Source organism: Microtus oregoni, unplaced genomic scaffold, assembly GCF_018167655.1.
Source record: "Microtus oregoni isolate MIOR12 unplaced genomic scaffold, Mior012 000071F_ref0000514, whole genome shotgun sequence".
Classification (NCBI taxonomy): Eukaryota; Metazoa; Chordata; class Mammalia; order Rodentia; family Cricetidae; genus Microtus; species Microtus oregoni.
This window is the reverse complement of record NW_024543978.1, coordinates 3,696,961-3,722,175: the sequence shown is the minus strand read 5'-3', so window position 1 is coordinate 3,722,175 and position 25,215 is coordinate 3,696,961. Positions and strand designations below refer to the sequence as shown.

The 25,215-nt window shown below is 52.7% G+C and overlaps 1 protein-coding gene across 2 annotated transcripts in view; it reads left to right on the top strand.

The window, feature by feature from the left end:
- Positions 1–318: 318 nt before the first annotated feature.
- The window catches only part of Phactr3 (phosphatase and actin regulator 3), a 200,122-nt gene continuing 175,225 nt past the window's right edge, over positions 319–25,215 (top strand). The window contains exon 1 of one of the 2 annotated variants that reach the window (XM_041641932.1): positions 319–475. In XM_041641932.1, coding sequence (XP_041497866.1) covers positions 370–475 — 106 coding nt within the window. In that variant the 5' untranslated portion in view covers positions 319–369. Of the gene's footprint in view, positions 476–22,900; positions 23,407–25,215 lie in introns of those variants that run through there. The other variant, XM_041641931.1, reaches the window with a different exon arrangement.

Genomic DNA, 25,215 nt, shown 5'->3' with positions numbered 1-25,215 from the left:
TGCAGGTGGCCAGTCTAGGCTATCCCAGGCTCAGAGAGGTCAAGCGACTTGTCCAGGACACACAGCTGCCCTAACGTAATTAACCCGGTGTTCACCTCCCGACCCACTGGTTGTGAGCGATTCCCGGGTTGTCCTGGACTCTCTGCGTCAAGGTTCCCACCAGCACTCTGGGCAGTGTCCAGGAGGTCAAGGTCACAGCTGAGCCCCCTCTGCGCCTCCGCCCGGAGAAGGGGCCGAGCCTCACAAGGCGGCGCCGCCCCCGCTCCAGTCCCGCCCCGCCCCGCCAGCGCCTCCCCGGCCCCGGGCTCTAACACTCTGCTTGGAGGGGCGGACGCAGCCCGGAGCCGCAAGCCCCTGGCCTTCAGGGAGATGCGTGGCCAAGGCAGGGGGCACGCCCGCTGGCCCGCGCCTCTGCGCTCGCTGCTGCGCGCCTTAGGGCCCCAGGACGCCGTCGCCGCCCAAGGCTTGGCGCAAGGTAAGTGCGAAGGGGACCTGGGGTCCCGGGCGCACGTGGGGCTGGGCGACCTCCTCGGAGTCTCCCTATGCTGCCCTTGACTGCTGCGCACAGTCAGGATGCCCGCTGCGCCCCGGCCACAGCACGGGCGCGTCCTGCTGCCTCCTGCAGCAGTCTCAGGGATCTGTCCCTAAACAAGGGCAACGGGTACTGTTGGCAGGAGAGTTGGCCTTGGGTTCCTGTGATCTCATCTCGGATTTGGAATCTCCGCTCTGATGGCACAAGTGCCCCAGTGCACCTGGCAGGCACGTGACCTCACTTTGCCTCGGTTTCCACCTCTGTGAAATGGGGGCGATTCATCTCGGTGCTGTGCTCGCAGGGGTACAGCGCTAGTTACCCAGTAAGAGCTCCGTGAGTGCGGCATTTCTTGTAGCCTGGCTTCCCGTGCCTCGCCCCCTGCAGGGCAGACACCTGGTCCTGGAACCCTGGGGCGAGTTCAGCTGCCATTGAAGAACTGGCCTGAGACGGTGGGGGTGGGAGTCCTGAAGGAAACCGAAATGACCAGAGTCCCACCTAGTCCAGGGAAGAGGCACAGGAGATGAGCAGGAGCACAGGTTCCCTGGTGACCAGACCAGGAGTATGTGTGTCCTCCGTGGCCTTGGCTCAGGATCGCGGTGGTGGGCGGACTGTGGTGTCCCAGGGAGGAGAGTGAGACCAAGGCTTCCCAGTCGACTTTGCCCAGCATTCCCGGGGGGCCTCACCCCAGGCCAGCTGCTTCAGGCACCTAGAACCTGAATTTTCAAGCAAGCAGCGCCTCAGGTGATCTAGGACAAGATTAGTCAGGAAACCGGTTTAGACCAGGAAGGGCATTTCTGCCCTCACCTGCTGTGAGCATTTCAGCGTCTACAACGGGGAAGCCCAAGCCCGCTGAGCTGCTGAGTCCCTGAAGCTCTTTCGGGCCAGCGCCCCCTTCTCTCCGTCATCTGGTAGTTGTGCTAGCACGGAGTTGGGAAACCTAGAGACAGTAACAAAGCAATGCTGAGAGAAGCCAGGTACTGTGGAGGTGCTGGGGTCGTTGGACACCCTCTACTCAGGGCCCAGCGTTCGGGCGTCTGTATTAAGTCAGTGAGCAGATGACTGGGCGCCCAGCAGAGGACTGCTGATTGTAGTCCTCCAAATTCTGAGCATTCGCCCTGTTTAGTGAGGTACCCGGCCCCCAGCAGGGAGTGAGCTTCCTTCTGGGGTTCCTGGGTCTAGAGGCTCCTGCCCCTGTTCTGAGGCACTTGGGCATCAGCTGCACAGGGTGGCACAGGGTGGCACAGGGCTGGGTTTGAGGACATGACTTGTGAAGCCCTTCTACAGGGCAGCGCGCTTGGAGCTGTGGTGTGTGAGCTGCCCACCTACTCATACAACACCTCACCTGTTCCACGTGCGCCTTCCAGCCATCACATCTTAAAAATAGCTCTGAGGCCTCCGCCCAGGCTTTGGCCCTGGCAGGGCTAGGCCATCGTTGACCCACTGTTGGCAAAGAGAGGGGGGATATGGAGTCAGTGGGTCAGAAGACACGAATGACCCTGAACTGCGCTGTAGACATGGATCCAGATGTTAGGCCGCTGCAGAGGGTGGAAGGAAGCATCCCTAATGGAACTGTTGTGTGTGGTACCCAGCCTGCTGGGGAGCATCCTGGAGACTTCAGAGCTCTGGGCAACGGGCGTGGATAAAGTTGAGTTTGGGACACTTGGGCAGTGGCTTCAGGTTCTGGCTAAGCCACTTGCATCTTTTATGTGCAGTCCCAAGCTGCTGGCAAGTATGAGGCTGAGAGAGTGCTCAGCCCGGCTGGAATATGGCAGCAGCCTCTTGGGGTGTCTCCAGGATTCTGGAAGGTGGACATTCTGAAACCTACTCATGGTAGGAGCTGATGGGAGCTGTTGGCCTGGTGTCCCATGTCCAGAATGCTCTGTTCCTCTGTGCCTGAGCACCAGTGACTGGTGGTGCCTGTCATGGATTGGTGGAAGGCTTGGCAGGGGGGAGGAAGGATGGTGAGGATGGTAAGGGACAAAGTAAGCCCAGTGTGAAGGGTTCCTGTGCAGAGGCCCTGCCAAAAATCCTGGAGATGGGGCCAGAGATGGTCTGGAGGCTCCAGGCTGAGACTCAGCAGATGGGACTGGCCCTTAAAAGAGGTCACTGTGGGGAGGGACTGAGGCAGAGAGGGTGACGGTTTCTGGGTTTCTGCATTGCATTGCTGTTGTGTGGGTTGAGGGCACTGGAGTCCAGATGCCCAGTTCAGCTGTGGAAGACGCTCCTGGGACCAGGCTGCAAGCTGTGGTTCTTCCATCGCTTTGATGGGCAGGCCTGGAGAATGTGTCCAGACCTCTCTCTTCTGGATGCAGAGAGCAGCCTTGGAGCCTCTCTCTCATGCTTTGTGTACTGATGTCTGACTTCTGACTGCTTGGTGGTGGCTTAAAGTCCCCTGCATTTTAGGAGCACATTGGCCACTAGTTCTGTGACCTTCCATGTCTGGCTGGGAAGCGCTGGCTCGTTCTGGACTATTTTTGTACCAAATGACTTTAATTTTTTTTTTTTTTTGGAAGGAAAGGCATGATTGATGGTATCAGGACGTATCCCAGTCAAGGCTCATTGAAAGTGGTGGCCCGAGGGACCACGAGAAGCACTGGAACCTAATGCTTTGTTTTGCTGTCTCTGCTCAGTTCAGGGCTGAGCAGGGCTTCACAAAGTCAGTAGCTCCTAGGATCCACCAGAGGGTCTGGGCTGCCCAGTTCTTTTGAAATTTTAACAACAACCAGCTGAACACAGCAGGCTTTTCTGGCAGAGTGAATGCAGTGGTTGAGACCTCAGAAGCAAAGGGTCACTGGTCTGTCTGTTCGGGAAGCTGGAAATCCAGAGCCTGGGCTACAGACTTCTGCCAGCATCCAGTGCCTGTGCTCATGGACCAGCTGCCATTGCTAGGAAGCAGGGAGGGCTGGACCTCTGAAGCTCAATTCACAGGCCTCCTCCAGGCTGGGGATGGCACTATGTCCTCTTCATGGCCAGGGCTGAGACGTCATCTATAGGGGACCAGGAGATGACGAGATGGTCGGAGGCGGCTGCAGGCTCCTCCAGCTCTGTCCACTCTCCAGTTGTTCCTTGGCAGGGCAGGGCCATACACCTGTGCCCACCTGGCCCACAGAACCTGCCCTAACAGGTATGTGCCTGGAGGCAGAACACAGTCATGGCTTCTGACATCCAGGCACAGTGAAGTCCTTGAGTGTAACCCAAGGTCTCCCTGTCTCTCCTGACTCTCTCCTCAGGGCATGTTTTGGAACACACACATACCTTCTAAGCCAGGGACTTTCAGGATTTCTACATCTTCCTACCCTAAGCCTGTGTGTGTTGGCTGAGATTTCTGTCCTACCAGGTCCCACATCCATTTTGTCCTGAATAAACACACAGAGGTCTACATTAATTATAAACTGCTTGGCCTATTAGCTCGGGCTTCTTATTAACTTTTATAACTTATATTAGCCCATAATTCTTGTCTGTGTTAGCCACGTGGCTTGGTACCTTTTTTTGGCGAGGCAGTCACATCTTGAGTCCTCCTGTCTGGATGACAACTGCAGACTGAATCTTTCCTCTTCCCAGAATTCTCCTGTTCTCATCACCTGCCTCTACTTCCTGCCTGGCTACTGGCCAATCAGCGTTTTCTTAGAAGACAATGGACAGGGTACATACCCTTGTCCCACAGCACTGTGTGGACACGTACCTGCCCCTCTCTTAAGGACCACTGCCTGCTTGAAAACTTGGCCTGTGACTGAGTTGATAAGTTCTTCTCTGTGTGTGTGCACATGCATTCCTGTGTGCGTATGCAAACACATGTATGATACGGTGTGGTGTGGAGGTCAGAGGGTAACTTCAGGTGTCATCCCCACCTCCCACCTTGTTCAAGACAGGGTTTTTCTCGCTTTTTCTGCTGTATTCAAGCTGGCCTGTGAGGCACTGGGCTTCTCCTGCCTCTGTCCTCTTGCCCTCCCACAGAAGCTCTGGGCTGACAGGAATGAATAGAATAGGCATGAATGCAATGTCGTCTGGCTTTGGATTCTGGAGATTCAGACTCAGGTGTTCACACTTGCCTGGGGTCATCTGCCCAGCCCGGTTGTCCCCTTTTTCTTTCAAGGGGTAAGAGAGAGTCTAACTCCAGAGAACAGGCCTGGCTGCAGTTGGTACTTGGCAAGTAGCTGTTGGATGAATGGGTACTGTGTCCTCCTCTACAGGTCCTAGGACTTTGTGCCCAAACAGGGAGATGCGTATGTGTTACCAATGGAGCCTCCAGGTGATACAGGAAAGCATAAATAAACCTCAAACCTCCCCCCACCCCTCACTGTCTCCCAGAAGCAGCTGCAGTTAGGGCCAGTCTTGTGTTCTCACCCCGAGCTTGAAGCCGGCCATGGAAAACATGCTCCATCGCTGCCTGGAAGCAGCATGAAGATTCGTCATCGCACGGCACACTGTCCTGAAGCAGCTGTCATGCGGCAGTGTGCTTTGGACTTTCGTCTGGGTTAGCAGGTTCTGTCTAATTGCTCTAGAATATTCCAGGTTTTGTCATCTTAACGATGAGATGGCCTGATGTAGGCAGGGAGCCTGCAGCCTGGGCAGCCACCGTGCCACAATGTGAGGTGTGTCCTAAGTGCAGCGCCCCTGCTCAGGGTGAGGGCACAATGGCCTGATACGGTGTTCTGCACCCCACTGCCCGACAGTTCCCATGGGGCCCTGCCCTGCCGCAGGATCCTAGTAATCTTCCTCTCGGGAAGTGAGAGGCTCCCATTTGGAAATTTTGCCAATCCCCCAGAAGAAAGGTGGATTTTGTTGCTGTCATTTGCATTCCTGGATTGCTTGAGGGAGCTTTCCGTGTGTCACCTGGGCATTGCCTTCCACCGTGTTCACCTTTCCCTAACTGGTTCCGTAGGAGCATTGATTAGGTCTGGGTTCGAATCCTGCCTGCATGGTACTGTTTCAAGACCTCTGGCTTGTCTTTTACCTCTGTACATAGTGTCCTTACTTCAGCAGTGTTGGTTTTCACGCATGCTCCCTGTGGTCACTGCGAAGGGACTTCCACCTCCTTGTTATTATGTACTCTTTACTCTGTCCTCCTCTTTACTGTCCACCATGACTTTCCGGTGTGAACATGACGAGATGCTGCACAGGTGTTCATGCTGCACAGGTGTTCATGCTGCACAGGTGTTCAGCAGAGATTCTGAGAGGTGTTCACGTGGCTAGGGAGCTGACCATGGCCTTGTGACAGAATTCAGGGTGCGGAGAGGCCAAGGAGCTGCTACCAGAACCGGTTCAGAGTGAATGGCAGATGTGGCTTCATCCAGATGATTCTCTGTAATGCTCATACCTTCGTGAGCCCCTGTTACCGACTGTCAAGAGGCCTCCCAGGGCCAGGCTGCTTCTCATAGCCCTAGCTGCTCTCCAAGGCTGGCCCAGGAGAGAGACTGGCTTGTGCCCATGTGCAGAGAATCCGAAGCCTTCCTCTGAGCTCAGCCAACCTCTGTGAGAGCGTCATCACCCAATACCTGCTGTGTTTGGGACAAAGGCCCAGAATGCACAGAGAAATATTTTAAGCTCCATCAGTGATATGGTTGCTATTTGATTATGAGGACCTGAGTTCAGACCTCCAGCCTGGCACAGTAGTGTGTGTCTATAATTCCAGCATTGGGGAGCTGGAGACAGTAGGACCCCTGGGTTCTCTGGCTAACCATCCCATGAACTCCCGGTTCAATGAGAGATCTTGTTCTCCAAAGCTGTGGAGCAGAGAACAACCGAGGAAGAGACCTGATGTTGATGTCTGGATGACACACACTTGCACACACATGTGTACACACGCACATACACACAACAAGAACAACAAAGCAGTGGTACACACAGCTTGCATCAGACTTCTTGCCTGGATGGATACTGACTTGGGAATAGTATGGAGAGACATGGCGAGCCTGGGCGCCTTGTGTCTGTCTGAGCAGGAGGGATGGAGGAGCAGCTGTTTGGACATCCTCCTGGACACCTGGGGGGTACTAGAGGGACAGTTAGCCCTTTCTGAAAAGTACCAGATGTGAGCCCCTAGGTGATTGGTTTTTGGACCTGTCTTCCATGGGCTGAGTCCCTCTGGGCCTCTCATAGATAGTGGGCAGGAGATACTCTTCAGGGTGTAAAGAGGCTTCCACCCTGGCAGGTATCAGCCATGTCAGTGCAGGAAGGAGTGTACAGGTCACCCTGTACTGTGACACCTGTCTACCACACGATGGTTCGCAAGTCGGGCAAGGGGCTGGAGACTGAAACACACACACACACTGGGGGGGGTCATCCTTGAAACAAGAATTCCCCCTTTATTGTGTTCCAGGGAAGATTATATAGGGCTCTCCTTGACTAATAGCCACGCCCTAGCTCTCGGGATTTTTCAGCTGCAAACCCACCAGAAACCACTCCTCTGCTATCAGGAGCTCATGAGGGTCTCGTGCTCAGAGCAGCTGCAAACATAGGAAAACAAGTTGTTTACTCCGGCAGGCAGGGGGTCACAGAACATTCAGGGTCTGAGGGTCTGCAGTCTCCAACAAAGGAGGACAGAGTTCTGTGTCAGTGTCTGGTGTGTGCCCATGAGTGGTGAGAACGAGGGCACCCGGATGCTGTCCTGCTGCCCCAGAAGGGGTTGGGGTGGGAGACGTTGGAGAGAAGCTGGACTTCTGACTTTTACAGTTTCTATTTCCACCTGGCACTGCCAGCCGAAGTGTGCAAGCGCTGAGCAGGGGACACGTGTGAGCAGGCATGCAAGGGAGCTGAACAGATGACACACGTGTGAGCGGGCATGCAAGGGAGCTGAGCAGGTGACACACGTGTGATCCGACATGCAAGGGAGCTGAGCAGGTGACACACGTGTAATCCGACATGCAAGGGAGCTGAACAGGTGACACACGTGTGAGCAGGCATGCAAAGGAGCTGAGCAGATGACACACGTGTGATCCGACATGCAAGGGAGCTGAGCAGGTGACACACGTGTGATCCGACATGCAAGGGAGCTGAGCAGGTGACACACGTGTGATCCGACATGCAAGGGAGCTGAGCAGATGACACACGTGTGATCCGACATGCAAGGGAGCTGAGCAGATGACACGTGTGTGAGCGGGCATGCAAGGGAGCTGAGCAGATGACACACGTGTGATCCGACATGCAAGGGAGCTGAGCAGATGACACACGTGTGATCCGACATGCAAGGGAGCTGAGCAGATGACACGTGTGAGCGGGCATGCAAGGGAGCTGAGCAGATGACACACGTGTGATCCGACATGCAAGGGAGCTGAGCAGATGACACGTGTGAGCGGGCATGCAAGGGAGCTGAGCAGATGACACGTGTGAGCGGGCATGCAAGGGAGCTGAGCAGGTGACACACGTGTGATCCGACATGCAAGGGAGCTGAGCAGGTGATACATGTGTGAGTGGTCATGCAAGAGAGCACGTGCATCTGTATGTTTGGTGTGTGTACACATATGATGTTCTGTGTCTGCTGGCCCTGGTTCAGTCTCCGGCTCTTGGTCCATGAGTAGTGTCCATCCACCCAGCAGTGGGACCGCATCTGTGCATCTCCTAGTTACATTTCTTTGTAAATCTAGAGAGGGGTCAATGACTCCCTGGACCCTGGGTACCGACCATTTACTCCTAATTCACCCGATGTTGGTCCCTGCCTCCCCAGAGCTGGCCCAGCAGACTAGCCAGGCATGTCTAGGAGCTGCAGGAGGACATTGCAGAAAGCCTGTCTCCAAGACAGCCTGGACACCATGGCAATGTGAGCAACACAGGGGTGGGGTCTGGCCAAGAACCAACCTGTTGCTCTGGGGGTGGGGGTGTATCTAGACCTGTGCCCTCTTAAGCCCATGCCTTAGTGCAGGACTCCTGAGCTGTCTTGTCTCTTGAGGTCTGGTTCTGGCTTTGTCTGTACTATCCTCTTCCTGGACTCTGTGTATTCAGGTGAGGGTCAGTCAAACACCCTCGAGGAAGTCCTAACATTAAATAGTTGCAGATCTCATTCTAGCTGGTGTGACTCAGAACAGCTCAGATTTGATGTGTACTGAAATCTGTTATTTCTCCTCATTTCCAGTTCCCCCAGCCCCATACGTTAGGAACTTGCATTTTTCCCCCTCAGTGGTGTCTTCTGAGTTGGGGGTGTAGCTGCCTCTGAGCCACGAGGCTGTTCCTTAGCATTCAAATACAATGTACAGTGTACAGGGCAGGACAGAGGATCTGGGGGCCATGAGTGCTACAGAGAAGGCCTGTGCTTCAGCCTGGGTCCGGACTATAGGTGATACAACCACAGGACTTCTCCCTGAGCCATGTTTGCTTCCCGTGCTTGTCATTGTAGCAGGACTAGCTGATGCCACCTGCTGGTGGTATATTCCCTTTGCTGATACCCAAGCCTCAGTGAGGGACCAGCCTGGCCCTTGCCCTTCCATTTTTCAGATCTCAACTTTAGCATCACCTTCTCAGAGAGGCCTATGTCATTATGAAACAAGAACCCCCCCCAAAATGCCACTGAGTTAGTTTTATGTTGTTCAACTCCTGCTGGGCATAGAGTCTGACCTTAAGAGTGGTTTGTATGCGCAGTGAGTTCTGTATGTGCCGTGAATTCTGCATGTGCCATGAGTTCTGCATGTGCAGTGAGTCCTGTATGTGCAGTGAGTCCTGTATGTGCAGTGAGTCATGTATGTGCAGTGAGTTCTGTATGTGCAGTGAGTTCTGCATGCAGAGTTCTTCATGCAGAGTGAGTTCTGCATGTGCAGTGAGTTCTGCATGTGCAGTGAGTTCTGCATGTGCAGTGAGTTCTGTATGTGCAGTGAGTCCTGTATGTGCAGTGAGTTCTGTATGTGCAGTGAGTTCTGTATGTGCAGTGAGTTCTGTATGTGCAGTGAGTTTTGTATGTTCCATGAGTTCTGCATGCAGAGTGAGTTCTGCATGTGCAGTGAGTTCTGCATGCCCAGTGAGTTCTGCATGTCCAGTGAGTTCTGCATGTGCAGTGAGTTCTGCATGTCTAGTGAGTTCTGCATGCAGAGTGAGTTCTGCGTGTGCAGTGAGTTCTGCATGCCCAGTGAGTTCTGCATGCAGAGTGAGTTCTGGGCATCAGACCCTCATTGTTGCTGTAGCAATTACATTATAAACAGAGACACCCTGCCGGTTCTGTGCTCACCCTTTTATGGTTTTGAGAAAAGATGTCTCTCTGTAGTCCAGGATGACATAGAACTCACAAAGATCCGCCTACCCCTGCCTCCTGAGTGTTGGGATCACCTGAGTGTGTCTGGTGTCATAGTCACCTTTTTAAAGACCCTGTCTCCACATAATGTCACATTCTAAGTTCCTGGGGTTCAAGACTTCATCATCTGTGTGAGGACAGTGCAGGGGTTGGGGGCTACCCTTGGATCCTGCACCAGGCCTTCTCCGAGGTAGCCAGCTCCCCGAGAGAAACAGGTCCAGATTCTGTCATTGTTTCTGATGACCGGGCCTTGAACATCACAGTCCATCACTTCTGCTGTAGTCTCAGCCCTGGGAGACTACGGAACTGCCGGACGTTCCCTGTGAGCCTGAAAGTGCAGCATACAAGGGTTTGTTGTTCTGGGAAATACTGCCTGCTGTGCTGTCTCAATGTAGCCGCTGCTCAGCCAGTCCCTCTGCAGCTCCTTGCAGCTTCCACACCTTGTGCAGCTATGAGGAGTTCATCTAGCAGGTGTGAAAATGGTTCTTAGGCCACCGGCCGGCTTGTCCTTCAGTCTGACTTGAGAAGCTGACTGTCAAAGATTCCCCATCCCTGATGGGAAGACGCCTTCCTGTGCTGCTCCGGGCCTTGGTGACAGGGTTTCTGTGTGACATCTGCTTCCCTCCTGGAGTCTGGCTTTGTGCCATGCCTGACACAAAACCCAGGACGTATCCATATGGTCAAGGCATGTGTGTCACCAGAAGGATCTCACATGTCCAGGGTAGTTCCACCTAGATACCCTCATACAGGAAGTGTGGTCTCTCAAGTGCCCCCCCAGCACCCTTTCTGTACACTGGGCCTTGCATCCTGTTGCCTTGGGACACAACTAGAAGCACCCTTGAGTCTGAGTCCTCCTAGTGTTTGACCACAGTGCCTGGAGTAGTTGTGGGGCGCTCCTTCCCCCACCCTGCCTACCCAACCCCCCCAGCCCTCACCCCTGCCTATATGTTGTCCACACCATCTACTGTCATTCTCTCCACTGAGCAAGCTCAGCCCAGCAATGACTCACTTCCAACAGCATGGCCTGTGGCCTCGGCCTGACCTGTAGCAGTTGTCCGTGGGTGCAACGGCTTGAGCAGGGCAGGCAAGGGGACAATGTGGCAGAGACAGCCTATTTCCTCACTCACCCTGGTGGCTTACAGGCTGTGTCCATGCTAACATGGAGCCTTGGGGTCTCCTAGTGGAGAGCTCGTCATAGAAGATTCCAGAAGAACATTGAGAGTCACCACCTCTGTGCCTTTTCAGTTGCAGAAGCTGGGTTCCACTCCTTCCCAGGAGTCTCTGTTGGGAGGTGGTTCCTCTGTTTGGGGAAGCTCTCCTGGAAGCAGAGTATCAAGGGGCTTGCATCTTATACACCACATGTATATGCAGAAATGGATGTGTCCAGCCTGCATGGATTTGGACCATGTTTCCAATTAATTGTGTTTTGAGTCAAGGTCTCACTGCGTAGCCCTGGCTAGCTTGGAACTATGTAGACCAGGCTGGCCTCTAACTTGTGGTGATCCTCCTGCATCTGCCTCCAGAGTGCTGAAATTACAGGTGTGCACCATACCTGGCTCATTCTCCCCCACTGAGGCTTGCCTCTGCACCAGACACTTGCTGGACTTCATCCAAGCTGCTGTGAGTGTCTGTCGGTTCCACCTCCCATCATCAGAGAAGATCCTGGCAGACACAGCGGGCAATCTGCTGTCTGTCTAGGGCATGTATGTGTTTGGACAGGAGGATCATAGCTGCTTGTCCGGAGGGGAGAACTAAGTATAGGTCTTGTAGGCCAGATGATGCTTCTGATATAAGTTAAGGGCTGTGTTTCTCTGCTTCCGAGACTGCAAGAAGGCTCTGCTAACTGCGTTTTCTCCCTCTCGCGTGACTGAGTCTCTTCGCCACACTAATTCTAACTCAGATAATGAGCGTGCTGAGGTCCAGGCTTGCTGTGTATTCCCAGTTCTATTTATATTTAATAGCTTTGCTGTCTTTCCCCTGTATTCCACAAGAAATCGAGATAAATTAGATCAAGATTTTAAACTTTAGGATCACAGAAAACAGAAGAGAAAGGAAGGCAGAAAGAGGACTCTTTATTTTTAGACCAAAGTGAATTCCAGGTTGGAATGTTGTGGGCACAGGTGAGCAGGCACACGGTCAGCATGGAAACCACCACAGTGCAGGGCCTGGAGAAGCTGTCCAGTAGGGACCGTGATCACCACAGCAGCCTGTGCCAAGTGAGGGCCAGCTCTGTCTGCAGCCCTGTTGGTCACAGTGGGCACGTGCTTTGTTGTGGCAGGTCTCCCTTGACCTGCACAGGTAATGAATTTAAAGGGACTGAGTGACTTGCTCTGGGCAATTTGCCTTGGGTGGCTCTGGATTCTAGCTACTTTGTTATCCTGCCTGCTATAAACCAGTCCTCTGACTACTTCCCTGCTCTGTGTGTGTGTGTGTGAGTGTGTGAAAGTGTATGGGGGTGTGTATGTTAGGATGTGTGTGAGTGTGTGTTAGTACGTGTGCATGCGAGTGTGTGAAAGAGTGTAAGTGTGTGCACGTGTGTGAGCTGGTGCTGGGCTCGTGGAGGTCAGAGGAGAACTTTCAGACATCAGTCTCCATTTCTGCCCATGGGTCCCAGGGGTGGAGCTGGCGTCCTCAGGCGTCTCCAGCGCTGTCATGCCTCCACCCACCCCTGTTCTTACTCTGTATTTCCTACCATTTTCCTCATGACCCTGCTATTGAACATCAGCAGGTCAGTGTGTGTTAGTGCTTGATTCAAGGGGCCCTAAAAGATTTTCCTGCTCCTTTAAGGGCCACAAGAGAATAAGGAGGCTAAGGATGGAGGTCCTGTCCTCGGGGGAGAGACAGCCCTACTCAAGTGGGATACCATGTCCTGCATCTGGGAGGCCCTGGTCATTCTCCTTGTCCATATTTACCTGTGGGTTGTTATAATAAAGAAACTGCTTTGGACCTATAGCAGGGCAGAATTTAGCCAGGCAGGGAAAACTAAGCTAAATGCTGGGAGAAAGAAGGATGGAGTCAGGGGAAGCCATGGAGCCGCTGCCGGAGTCAGACATGCTAAAACTTTGCTGCTAAACCACTGCCATGTGGAGATGCACGGATTAATGGAGATGGGTTAAATTAATATGTAAGAGTTAGCCAATAAGAAGCTAGAGTTAATGGGCCAAGCAGTGATTTAAATAATATGGTTTCTGTGTGATTATTTTGGGTCTAAGCTAGCCGGGCAGCTGGGAACTAACAAGTGGCCTCCCTTCCAACACAGGTGTCTCTGCTTGTTCCCTCTAGACCTCACACTGAGATTGAGGTGAGAAACACAAGGTGTAGGACTGGCCTGTTCCCCCCCCCGCCCCTGGAGGTTCAGGGAGAGACACCACCTGCCTCTCCTAGTGGCTGTCACGAGTCAGCTAATCCTGGCAAGACAGAAGCCACATTTTTTTCTTTTTCTCTTCTGACTGGCTAGTTTCAAAGGCCACACACTCTGAGATCACTTTCCCTTCAAGCCTGTAGTGGCAGCCAGCCACATCCTTCTTACCCTTTGAATCTCCCCTCCCTCCCCTGGCCTCAGCCCTCTGTTCCATTTGGCTGTCTGAGGGCTCCTGTAAGGGCATCGAGCCTGTGGAATCATTTAGATTGGGCTACTTACAGTCATGTGATCATGACCCCCGATTCCGTCCATCACAGGGGTGACTGGTTTAATGCCGATCAGAAATCAAGGAATTGATTTCCACAGTGGTTGCATAAGATTGCATTCCCACCAGCAATGGATGAGGGTACCCCTTCCTCCACAGCCTCTCCAGCAAAGGCTATCCTTGGTGTTTTTGACTTTAGCCATTCTGACAGGTGTAAGATGATATCTCAAAGTTGTTTTGATTTGCATTTCCCTGATTGCTAAGGAGGTTGAACATGACCTTAAGTGTCTTTTGGCCATTTGAACTTCTTCTGTTGAGAATTCGGGGTAGGGAAATGGGAGGCTGGGAGGAGGCGGATACTTTTTTTTTCCTTTTCTCAATAAAAAAAAATAACAATGAAAAAAAAAGAAATCAAGGAATTGGGAATCGTGTGGGGAGGGGATTAGAGAATTCTCCTGTTCATATTGCGTAGATAGATAGATCAGGGCTGCCAGTCTCATGGCCAGAGAGTCCAACCCTAAAACAAACATCCCCTGAGGGACAGAGCCCACACACCAGCAGAGAACATTTTGGATGGTGGCTCTTTTGTCTGCCTCAGGGGTCTGCACAGGGACAGCCAGCCATCCTGCTTCCATCTCCGCCCCATCCCATTAATGTTTTCCTGCCTTCTCTGCCCCTTGGCAACTCTGCAGCTTGAGAAGGATTTGGGAAAGAAAGGGATATCCCCTTGGGTGACTCCCCATGTGAGGTAACTCTGGGGTCCTGCTATCTGACTGCTGCCATTCAGATGCCGTAGCCTGCCCACTCACCCTTCTCAAGTCTTCCCCAGCCGTTCACATTGCCCAGTGCCATCACCGGACGAACCTAGGCTACCGTGTCGTCAGAAACATCCCTTCCACTCCCTCTGCTGGACACATGCCGTGTTCCCTGTGAACACTCCCTGAATAGTGGGCGCAGGTACCAATGAACGATAGAAGGAGTTATCAAACCCCAGCAGGTTAGCCTGCGAGTCTGGGGCCCTGTGGTCTTCAGGCCCCTGATGCTTGGATAACTAGGCCACTCACTATCTTTTCTGTCATCTCAGGATCTGAAGGGAGTGGAGTCCAACATACTCCTATATCAGGACCAACTTTCCATTCTGTTGACAACCCAAAACCCAGCATTTTAAACCCTATAGGCATCTTGTGGACTGTAGTGTGTACTCTCAACAGTTTCTCCAGTAGCAGGTGTAAAGACCCAGGAGATTCATAGACCCCCCCCCCCCCAAGACAGCAGCACAGAAAGGCAGGAGAATTTCTGTTGCACCCCACATCGCTGGATTAGAGGGGCAACTGCTAGTACCCAGTGAATTTCATCCCTGTAGGCTGCCAAAAGCCAGAGTGGATGCTGGTGAATGCATCGGAGTGGAACACTAATAAATGGTGGCCGTATGTGTGCAGGGTCACAGTGGGCATCGAGGCCAAGTGGTCGTGCTGTTGGAGAGAGTGCCTGGGGGACAGGCATGGTTGGTGAATGGGCCTGGCAGCTAACACAGGCTGGAATATGAGTCGATTCCTGGAATTCTCATCTGTGTGAGTGTGTGTGTGTGTGTGGTGTGTGTGTGATAGACCCACTTTAGGCTGTGTGAGCTGTGACTTAGTAGCACACCGTCTTAGGGATTTTATCGCTGTGAAGGGACACCACAACCACAGCAACTCTTATAAAGAAAACATTTAATTGGGGCTGCTCGCTTACAGTTCAGAGGTTCAGTCCATTATCGTCACGATGGGGAGCATGGTGGCGTGCAAGCAGATGAGGTGCTGGAGCTGAGAGTTCTACCTAGATCTTGTAGGCAACAGGAAGAGACCTCAGAGCCACAGTGACACACTTCCTCAGCAAGGCCATGCCTCTAACAGTGCCACTCCCTTTGGGGACCACAGTGCACACTTAGCCAGTATCTGTCATGAAGGTCAGGGTATAAATCTGTGTTGTGATGTGTGACGTTCTTTTCTTTTGACTTTTTGAGGCGCCAGCCACCCAGGTCCCAAATAAATCACATACAGAGGCTTATTCTTAGTTATGAATGCCTGGCTTTACCTAGGCTTTTTTCTTGCCAGCTTTTCTTAAATTCTCCTGACTACCTTTTGCTTCTGGGCTTTTAGCTTTCTCTATTTGTGTATACCTTTCTTTGCTTCTTTCTCCATGGCTTTCTCGGTGACTGGGTGTCTGGCCCCTGATGTCCTCCTCCTCTTTTCTCTCGCTGCTCCTTTTCTTCCTCATTTCTCCTCCTATTTATCCTCTCTGCCTGCCAGCCCCGCCTATCCTTGCTCCTGCCTTGCTATTGGTCGTTCAGCTCTTTATTAGACCATCAGGTGTTTTAGACAGGCAAAGGATCACAGCTTCACAGAGTTAGACAAACACAGCGTAAACCAAAGTCACACACCTGAAAATGATATTCCCTCGCAGTGTTGTGGTGAACAGTAGGCGGAGCTCCAGAGCCCCCAAGCATCTGAGTCTGGCAATGACGTTGAGTCACACACACGGAATAGAACGGGAAAGAGGGTGAGTGCAAAGACCATTACTGAAACACGAGCTGTGAGTGACAAAGAGCCTTGTGCAGTGAACACACCCATGCGACCAGAACGGTGACATAACTGGGGTCTGAGAGGCTCCTTTGTGGTCCTTCATGGTCAGACTCTTGTAGCTCCCTCTGAAGTCCTTCATCCTTCCTTCTGTGCTGAGGCAGGAGTTCTGAGGGAGGGGCCTCCTGGTACCTTTCAGAAGAGTCTTCTTCACACACCAGGACAGCTCCTAGAACACTCTAGGCGTCTCTGCTCCTCCCCCCGACCTTGACCTCCACACAGTACACTGTGTCCACATCCCACCCACCACCTCAAGAGGTATTAGAGGGTCAAGTGAGAGCCTCGGCCTGCAGAGAAGTTGTATCAGCTTCTTACCTTTGAGTCCTTGGTGACAGGAACCACCCCAGCACCTGGTCATGGGTGCCAGGGCCTCTTACTGTCCAAAGGGAATGAATCCTGATCCTATGAATGATTGCACCTGCTCTTACCTTTCTGTACATGGCACCAGATGGAATGCAGTCTCTTTTCAGTCCCATGATGCCCACTTTGTTACTTTTCTCACCCTTCGGATCAAGCACTTGGCAGAGAGAAGGACCTTCCTTTGCTCATAGGCTAAGGGAGTACTTCCTTGAATGGTGGGTGTGTGTAGCACCCGGGGCTCACTCTCTGGTGGCAGGAACTTGTGACAGGACTTATTAGATACATGGATAGGCTGGGAAGCAAGAGCTGGACTGGAAATAGGCCCCGTATATAATCTTCAAGGCCGGTTCCCACAGCCCTACATCATCCAGCTAGGTCCCATGTCCATGTCACAGCCTGCAAACGCAATGCTGGGATCAATTATTTAAATACACAGGTCTATGGGGGATCATTTCACATTCAAGCCAGGACAACCATTTACCTACTGTGTCTGGTTCATCTCATACCTCAGTTACCTTTGGGGAGCACAACTTATCCATTTTAGTGCCCCTTCACTGATGTGGGATTCCCCTCTGTATGCTGTGAATACCATTGGTTAATAAAGAAACTGCCTTGGTCTGTTGATAGGGGAGAACTTAGGTAGGCAGGGAAAACTAAACTGAATGCTGGGAGAAAGGAGGCAGAGTGAGGGAGAAGCCATGGAGCCCCACCGGAGACAGACACTAGAACTTTAGCTAGTAAGCCACAGCCAAATGGCGATATACAGATTAATAAAAATGGGTTAAATTAATATGTAAGAGTTAGACAATAAGAAGCTAATGGGCCAAGCAGTGATCTAATTAATACAGTTTCTGTGTGATTATTTTGGGGCTAAGTGGCCAGGAACTAACTACAACAGTTCACATTCTCTGGGAAAAAACAGAGAAAGAAGATAGGAGGCTCTTTAGCTGTGTGGTGCCTCTGGACTTTAGACACAGTGTGTGTTCTGCTCAGATGGTTCCTAATTGTTGCCCTCCCTCCCCGTCCCTGTCTGTCTGTCTGTCTTTCTGTCTCTGTGTGTGGTGACAGGGGGTCGTTATTACCTCTTTTTGCTCGCTGCCAGATCTCAGTGCCTGGCGTGTGGACACTGGTCACTGAAGGTTATGAATACCACTTTCTCCTAGGAACTCCCTGTCTTAATTTGCTTGCTGTTGTTATGATAAACACCCATGACAGAAAGCAGGTTGGGGAGTGAAGGGTTGTTTATTTCATCTTATACTTTACAGTCCATGAAGTAAGGAACCTGAAGCAGGAACTGAAGGAAGTCACTCAGGAATGCTGCTCACTCGCTGGCTTGCTTTCTCACACAGCCAGGACTGCCTGCCCAGGGGTGTTAGTAACCAAGAGGGCCAGGCTCTTCTCCATCAGTTAGCCCTCAAGGAAACGTCCCACAGGCTAGTCTGACGGAGAGGCATTTCTCAATTGCGGTCCCCTCTTCTCAGATGACTCCCTCCCTGTGAGGGTTAATCTTGATGGTCAACTTCCTGAGACTCTACAATCACTGGGGAGACAGACCTCTTTCTTCGTCTGGGGAGACAGACCTCTTTCTTCGTGTGCCTGTGAAGAGCTTCTACATTGGGTTGAGGTGGGTGGGGTCCTGAACTGAATTATAAAGAGAAAGCAAGGACTGACCACATGCATTCGTCTCTGCTTCCTGACTGCAGCTCACCTTTCTGCCATGATGGACCCCAACCCTGGAACTGTGAGCCACACGTACCCCTCCTTCCTTAAGTGGCCTTTGTTGTGTATTTTGTCAAGCAGCAAAGCAAGTAATTAAAACATTTCTTGACCCCCTCCCCAGCCTGGTCAGGAGCCAGCACTCTGCCAGCTCCCTTTGTCTCCAGTGTTGACAGTGTGAGATGCCATGTGGGTGCTGGGGACCAAATCCTGTCCTGTCTGGGAGCAGCCAGTGTTCTAAACCACAAAGCCATTCTCCATCTCTCAGCTTGAGGAGATGTATGGGCATGTATTGTTTGTCTGGTGTCATGTGTGTGGTGCACGTGTTATGAGAGCGAGCCTGTGTGTTGGTGTGTTGGAGGCCTGTGGATAGCATTTGGTGTGTTTCGTGGTGGGATGGTTCATTTCCACCTACTGTCTTGAGGCAGGGTCTCTCACTTGAACCCAGAGCTCACTGACTTGACTATCTAGCCAGCTTGCTCAGGGAATCCCATCTCTTCCTCCTGTGTGCTTGGATTATAGATAGACCGACATGTAGGGATTTGGGGATTAGAACTCCCTGTCTCTGAGACCGAGCCCCTGAACCATTTCTTCAGCTTGAGGGTTTTGCTTTGAACACCACCTTTGGTAGTCTCATGGGCAGAGTCTTCAAAGCTTTGTCTGGTGCAGCTTCTCTTAGTGGCCAGCAGAGGGCAGAGCTGGCTGCTTGCTTGCCCAACCGACATCTAAAGAATGTGGTTGACTCACGGCTTAAGTTCCTAAATTCTGGGCATTTTGTTCTTTGTACCTCCTTAGCTGATCCCTAAAATTTAGCCAAAGACATGGTTTGAGATGTTGGTGTCCTGTGTGTGTGTGTGTGTGTGGTGGTGGTGGGGGGTGTGCGTGTGCGTGCATGACCCAACACTCCTGTATGTATTCCTTCTCTTGTCTGGCTAACAGCGTTATTCCCTTGATGTTGAACAGAAGCCAGGCTCTGGTAGGCAAACCAACTTCACAGAAAGTCCCTGTGTAGCTGTCATTACTCCCCCACCAGAGGGGGTGACTTGGACCATCATCTTTTTAGGATGCCAAGATACTTAGCTCCTGGGAACCAGGAGCTGTTGGGTACTTGTGTGAAGGAGATCAGGAGCCAAGTGACCTTCTGCGTGGTCACCACTGCATGGTGGCTGGCCTGTGAGAAGGAGGCAGGATTTGTGGTATGCAGCTGGAGGTAGGTTAGCTAACCTTGGGAGGAGCAGGCCCTGTAAGGGAGCAGCCTTCAGGCTGCAAATGTAGAGGGCTGGAGGTGGAGAAAGCTATGGGGGACATCTGCTCACACTGCCAGCATCTACACTTGGATCGGAGGAAGGTGTGCATGCTCCCGAGCCTCAGCCCAGGGGGAAGGCTTTGCCATGGCTCTACCCATGTCAACAGCACACATTCACCCAGGATGTCACTTATCCTTGGCTTGGACATTCAGCTGTCCACTTCCTGTAGCTCACAGCCTGGCTGTACGGGCCGCCAGTGAGAAGAGGCCTGAAGCTGTCAGCTTACAGTGTTCTCACACAAGTGATGTGAGCCACTACCAGCGCCGGGCCAGCATGCACCACCGGACCTGGAGTGGCTTTGAGGGCCAGCAGAGAAGGGCGTACGACTGTTCGCTCTGCAGATATGGACACACAGGCCCCGAGCTCTGTCACCAGCCTTGTGAGTGCTGCAGCAGGGCAGGTGCGTCGTTCCAAGGCGTGTGTCCTGCCTTCTGCCCATCCGATGGAGCAGGCACCCTGTGCCACCCTGCTTTACCCTTCTCTGATCCTCCTGCTCACCCACTGTCATGTTTAGACTCGATGATTCCCCCGCAAGTATAGTTCATCATCAAAGCACCAAATCTGGCTTCTCTGTTCCTCTTATCCCATTTATCTGTAGCTAGCCTGCTCACTGCCTCTGACTCCTCCAGCCTGCCCCAGCCTCGGGCAGTTTGCCTGCAATTTGACTGCCTCCTAATCTACCTCCGTGCTGCCTTCCCACCCAATCGTTGCCTCCCCAGCAGCAGCCAAAGGGTCCCTCGGAGACACACCTCTGCCACCAGTGGCTTTGCCCATTCTTAGACCAAGACAAACTCCAAGGAAGACACAGGATGATGGAGCTGGGCCCTGCAAAGAGGACACAGATCACTAGGTGGCCCCGTCTCTCTGCAGGGATGGCAGAACTCTGTGCTATCCCTTGCAAGACCTTTGCCCTGGATCTTCCCTATGCCTGGGGATACCTTTCCAGGACTTGTTTGGCTAGTTTTCTCAGGCCTCTGTTCCGTGAGGTCACTTCTTCTGACTAGGCCCACCTCTCCTCCAGGGAGGCCTCCTGATCTCATTGCCTGCTTGTGAGTTACCCAGGGAGTGTGTGAGCAAACTAAGGCTTGTTTGTTTACTCTGCTTTCCTGGGAAACCATGAGTTTGGGCACAAGGTGGATGCTCAGGAAGTCTTTGATGGACGGGTGGGTGCACCTATAAATCTACACTCTGTAAGAATGCAGGGGCTTGGACAATGTGGGAGGGAGCTGGTCCTCGTGTGTGTGTGTGTGTGTGTGTGTGTGTGTGTGTGTGTGTGTGGTGTGTGTCCCCGTCCTTGCTCAGCATCTGATTCCTGAAGGTACACCAGGACTGACCCTGCTGAACCTGTCTGTCTTTCCAGTCCCCCAGGGCTTCCTTGAGTTTTGTTTTTTCTAACCCTGGTGCTCACTTAATGGGCATCCATTTGATTCTGAGTGGGGCCAGGTAAGAACTTCCACAGGTGAGAGGGGGATACCCAGACTTCCTTCAGATCCAAGCTCAGCCTGATGCTTCCAGGCACATCTTAAAAGAAGAAAAATTACTAAAAATAATTGGCGTATTATAAAGCCATGTAGCATATAGAGTTCTGTGGATTTTTAGTGGCTGTACAGAGTCAGTAAAGGTTAAACCTGAGACTCACAAGAGAAAAATCAGTTCCACAGATATTGAGCCAAATTTGAAGCAAACTTTAATTAAATACTGGCCAGGATGATGGACTCTGGCCAGGACCATTCTGGGGTTCCCACAATCTGGTGACAAGTCACATTTTGCAGAATCTTAAAAAGGGGAACCCACAAGTCCATCGTGTTACCCATCAGGTCCAATCAGGGGCAAGCATACATCCTGATGCATTTCCTGCCCACATACCTCCCACCCACCTGTGACCAAGCACGCCCAGGGCACAACAGCCTTCAGCCCTTCAGGAACTACCTGTTCTCCTGCAGGGGCCTTTCAGGAACTGCCTGTTCTCCTGCAGGGGTCTTTTTTGTTTCGTGGATCTCTTAGGCACAGAAATTGAAACTTAAAACGTAACGTTGACCTCACAGCATGTTCCCACAGGCCAACTTAGAGTGTTCTGAGCATCTAGGGTTACCTTAAACCCTGCACCCATTTGGCTGCACCCTCCTGTGCTGCCCCTACCTCTCCTAGGTAACCCTAAGCTTTGCTCTTATGCTACAAATGCATCTTCACAATGGGGGCAGAGGAGACCCCACTGGAAAATTGTCACAGCTAGCTTCTCTCACACGCATGTTTCTCAAGACCCGTCACATAGTGGCGCTCAGCATTTCACTGTTTTGTTTAGAAACAGGTTTTACTATGTAGCCTAGGGTGGGTCCAGACTCAGGCAGTTCTCCCCTGTGGGCCTCTGGAGTGTGGGGATTATGGGTAGGAGCCACCATGTGATGTTTGTCATGTGATGGGTGTCTAGGTTGCTTGTGCACTGGACCACCGTGAAGCATGGTCCACAGCTAGGCATGGAGTGGAGGGGGTGGGGACTTTCTACTTTTGCCATGTTGTCCAGGGAGCTTACAGAGGAGGGAAGTGAGACTTTCACACATGGCTTCTGAGGCTGGGAATTCCTTGGATGGGGGACTTCACAGCACCCAGGAGACTGCATCCTCCCAGTGCTTGACCAGCCAGGGTCTGAGGTCTGCATATGAGCTACTCTGAAGGCTCAAGGCTCTCCCAGGAGGGGTGAGGGTCATAAGCTGGTTTGAATTTATTTATTATTTTTGAACCTGAGCCGTCACCTGGCCCAGGTGAAGTCTAAGTGTTTCTTCTTCCTTTGTCTGTCCCCTGGGCAGCTAGGTGACATCATGGTGCCTGCTCCACTCCAGTCCCTTGCTGGACTTTCCTTTCCTAGCTTCTACTCCCGAGGAGGGGAGTTGCTGCTCATTTCCAAGAACTCTTAGAAAAGTGAGAAAGGTTCATTAGCACCTTCAGCAAGGGGGAGGAACCTCTGTGGTGTTCCCTCTCGTCACCCTGGAAGGCGCCTATACCCTCTTCACGGGCTGAGGACCCCAGGAACGGGCAGAGGGGAAGAGCAGTGCCCCACCGGCCCTGGCCACACATGCCTTCCCGTGGGGATAGGTGACGGTGGGAAGACTATCCCCTAGAAAAGGGTCAGAGAACCAGCTGCCTAGAGTTGCCTGGATCGGCCCCGGAGAGTGCCTTCAAGAGAGGCACCGCCCTCGCCTCTGGGCTCCTCCTCTCCTGAGGGCGGGGGTGGGGATGGGGGAGAAGGAGGGCGTTGGGATGCTTTCTGTCCTAGGGCACCAGGTATGGGGTGGGCGGATCATAACCCGAGATCCAGCCCCTACATTTCCCTGGCCTTGTGCAGTCCAGGTATTCGAGACCCCTCCCCATCACCACTCATTTTCACTCCCAGCTCTGTGACGTCATGATCCTCGCGTGGCATGATGGGAGAATCCTAATGTTTTCCAACAGATGCTCCAAGAACAGCTTTCAGATTAAAGCAATTGCAAGAGCAAAGATTCTCCTTTTTCCCCTTTTTTTTCCGGGGGGGTGGGGGGAGGGGTGGGGGGAGGGAGTACCCCCAGACATTCCTGGACATCTCCCCCAGCCCCAAGCACGCTATAAACACCGATAAGAAAAAGTTTTTATTTCCTGGTTCAACTTTTTTCCCCTGGAATATAAACTGAAGAATGGGAATAAATACGAATAAATAACAAAGCGAGGCCGCGCACGCCGGGATGCGCCTGGCTGCAGCCTGCACGGCTTTTGTCTCCCCACCCTGAAGCCAGCCCAGGCGTCCTCCTCCGTTCCTTCCCTTTCCTGGTCCCTTTTGCTTTTCCTTTAAAAAAAGACGCCCCCTCCAGCCCCCTTGCCGGTGACCTTGGCTGCCTAGGATGCTCTGATTTCGTGCCTCCCTCCAACTTGCCCCCAGCCGCCTTGCCCATGGCCGCATCCGAGGACGGCAGCGGCTGCCTTGTGTCGCGGGGCCGCTCACAGAGTGACCCCAGCTTCCTCAGCGACTCTTCAGCCACCTCTACAGACGCCGGGGAGAACCCAGGTACCGGGCCGGGCGGGGGCGGCCAGGCGGGGTGGGGGAGACAAGAGGCAGGTGGCATGGGGACCGCTTCCCTACGCGCCAGAGCTCCCCCGCCTTCACGGGGAACGGGGCCGATTCAGGCGCCACCAGGGTCCGTGGCTCCTGTCCCCATCACGGGGTGGGGGGGGCTGGGGCGCTTAGGAGCCCTTTGTCCAGAGAGGAACCGCTTTGCCGGGTAGAGATGGGTGCTCTGCAGTATGCTCCGTTCGCTGGGTGCTGGGCATTGCATCCCCAGTAGGGGCTTGCTGCCCTGGGGTGCAGCTGACTGCCCAAAGGAAGGGTCCTCGGGTCACCTCCGCCCAGGGTTGGTGCTTACTCTGCCCTCCATCCAGGCCCTGTGTTCCTGTGTTCTGCACCCCAAGGGTCAGGGTAGCGCTGCACTGCTGCGGCCACCGCGCCCAGGGCTGTCACTGGACACCAGGACTTCAGCAAGGCCTGGCGCACCTGGGCACGCCCGCCTCCCGGGACAGGTGTGCTGGACAGAGCTGCTGTGGGGAAATGAAGGGTGTGTGCACCCGACAGTGCTGGGTTTCTTTCTACTCTGTGGGCTTGTCCACTCCTCCACACCCAAGGCAGCGTGGATTGTGTAGGTGATAAACAGGTCATAGAGGCGTCTATGCGGCTTGATTGATGACTTTCCTGGGACCAGGAAAGGCCTAATGAAGCAGGAGGGGGTGGGCTGTGTGCTCCCTGTCACCATGGAGACGCAGGAAGCAAAGTGATCATTAAAACCTTTCTCCACCAGAAGGCAATTTTCACTTCTCAGGGAGAAGTCAGAGCTTCTGAAATGGATCTTTAAAAAAAAAAAAAAAATCAAAGCTGGTGCACGGTGTCAAGTGAAGGGGCTGGGGGGGCTCAAGTCTGTGTCTTCACGAAGCACAGCCCCTCACAGATGCTATTTGATAACGTCTTGCCTGCCTTTGTAGACTTCTCCCTAAATGCAAGAACCCCTGAATGGGGACTTAATGCTGTTAAATGATTGTTAAATGATGGCATTAAAGTTGAGATAATCCCAGGGGCCAAGGAAGGCTGACTTTGTGGGGAAGGATTCCACAAGACCTATTTGCACTACCCAGAAAAATCCCCCTTTAAAAGTAGCTCTGTGGATACCTGGACCTGATATAGAAATTTTAAACCATACTCTCCCAAGTCTTCCAAGATGCCTTTGTTAGGACTTTGACACAATGTCAGTAGTCACACCAGGTCACATGAGTGTGCTAGGAGAGGGACTCCCTGACTCTGACACACCTAGGAGGGCCACTTAGTTCCCATGGAGTTTCTAGGGCAGCAAGCAGACTCTTAAGTCACCAATGAAACCTTCCCTTAGTTACCTGAGAGGAAACACCAAGGAGGGATGGCTTTCCCACTTCCTGGCTCCTTTTGTCTCCCTGGCAGTTAAAAGAGGCAAACTTGAAATGGCAGTGATGGAGGACTTAGCTTTTGGCTGTCCCTTAGTTGATGTGTCTGTGGGTGGTAGTGGTAGGTTTGGCAGGTGGCTGCTGCCCATGCAGGAGGGAGAGAGGAGGAGGAGGGTTTGATGCCCATGGTGAACTTAAGTCACAGAAGGACGTGTGCTGGAGTTGTTGTCTGGTTAGAAATGTCAGAGTGGACTCATGTGCGCAGTCACGGGAAGTGCGAAACCTAAAATGTGTATAAATCCCATGAATGATGGGCCAGGTCATTGAGCATCCATGGATTGTGTTCAACAGGGTGGAGGGTGTGGAAGGTACTTGGTTACTCCTGTTTGCTGTGACTTGCTAAACTGTGATG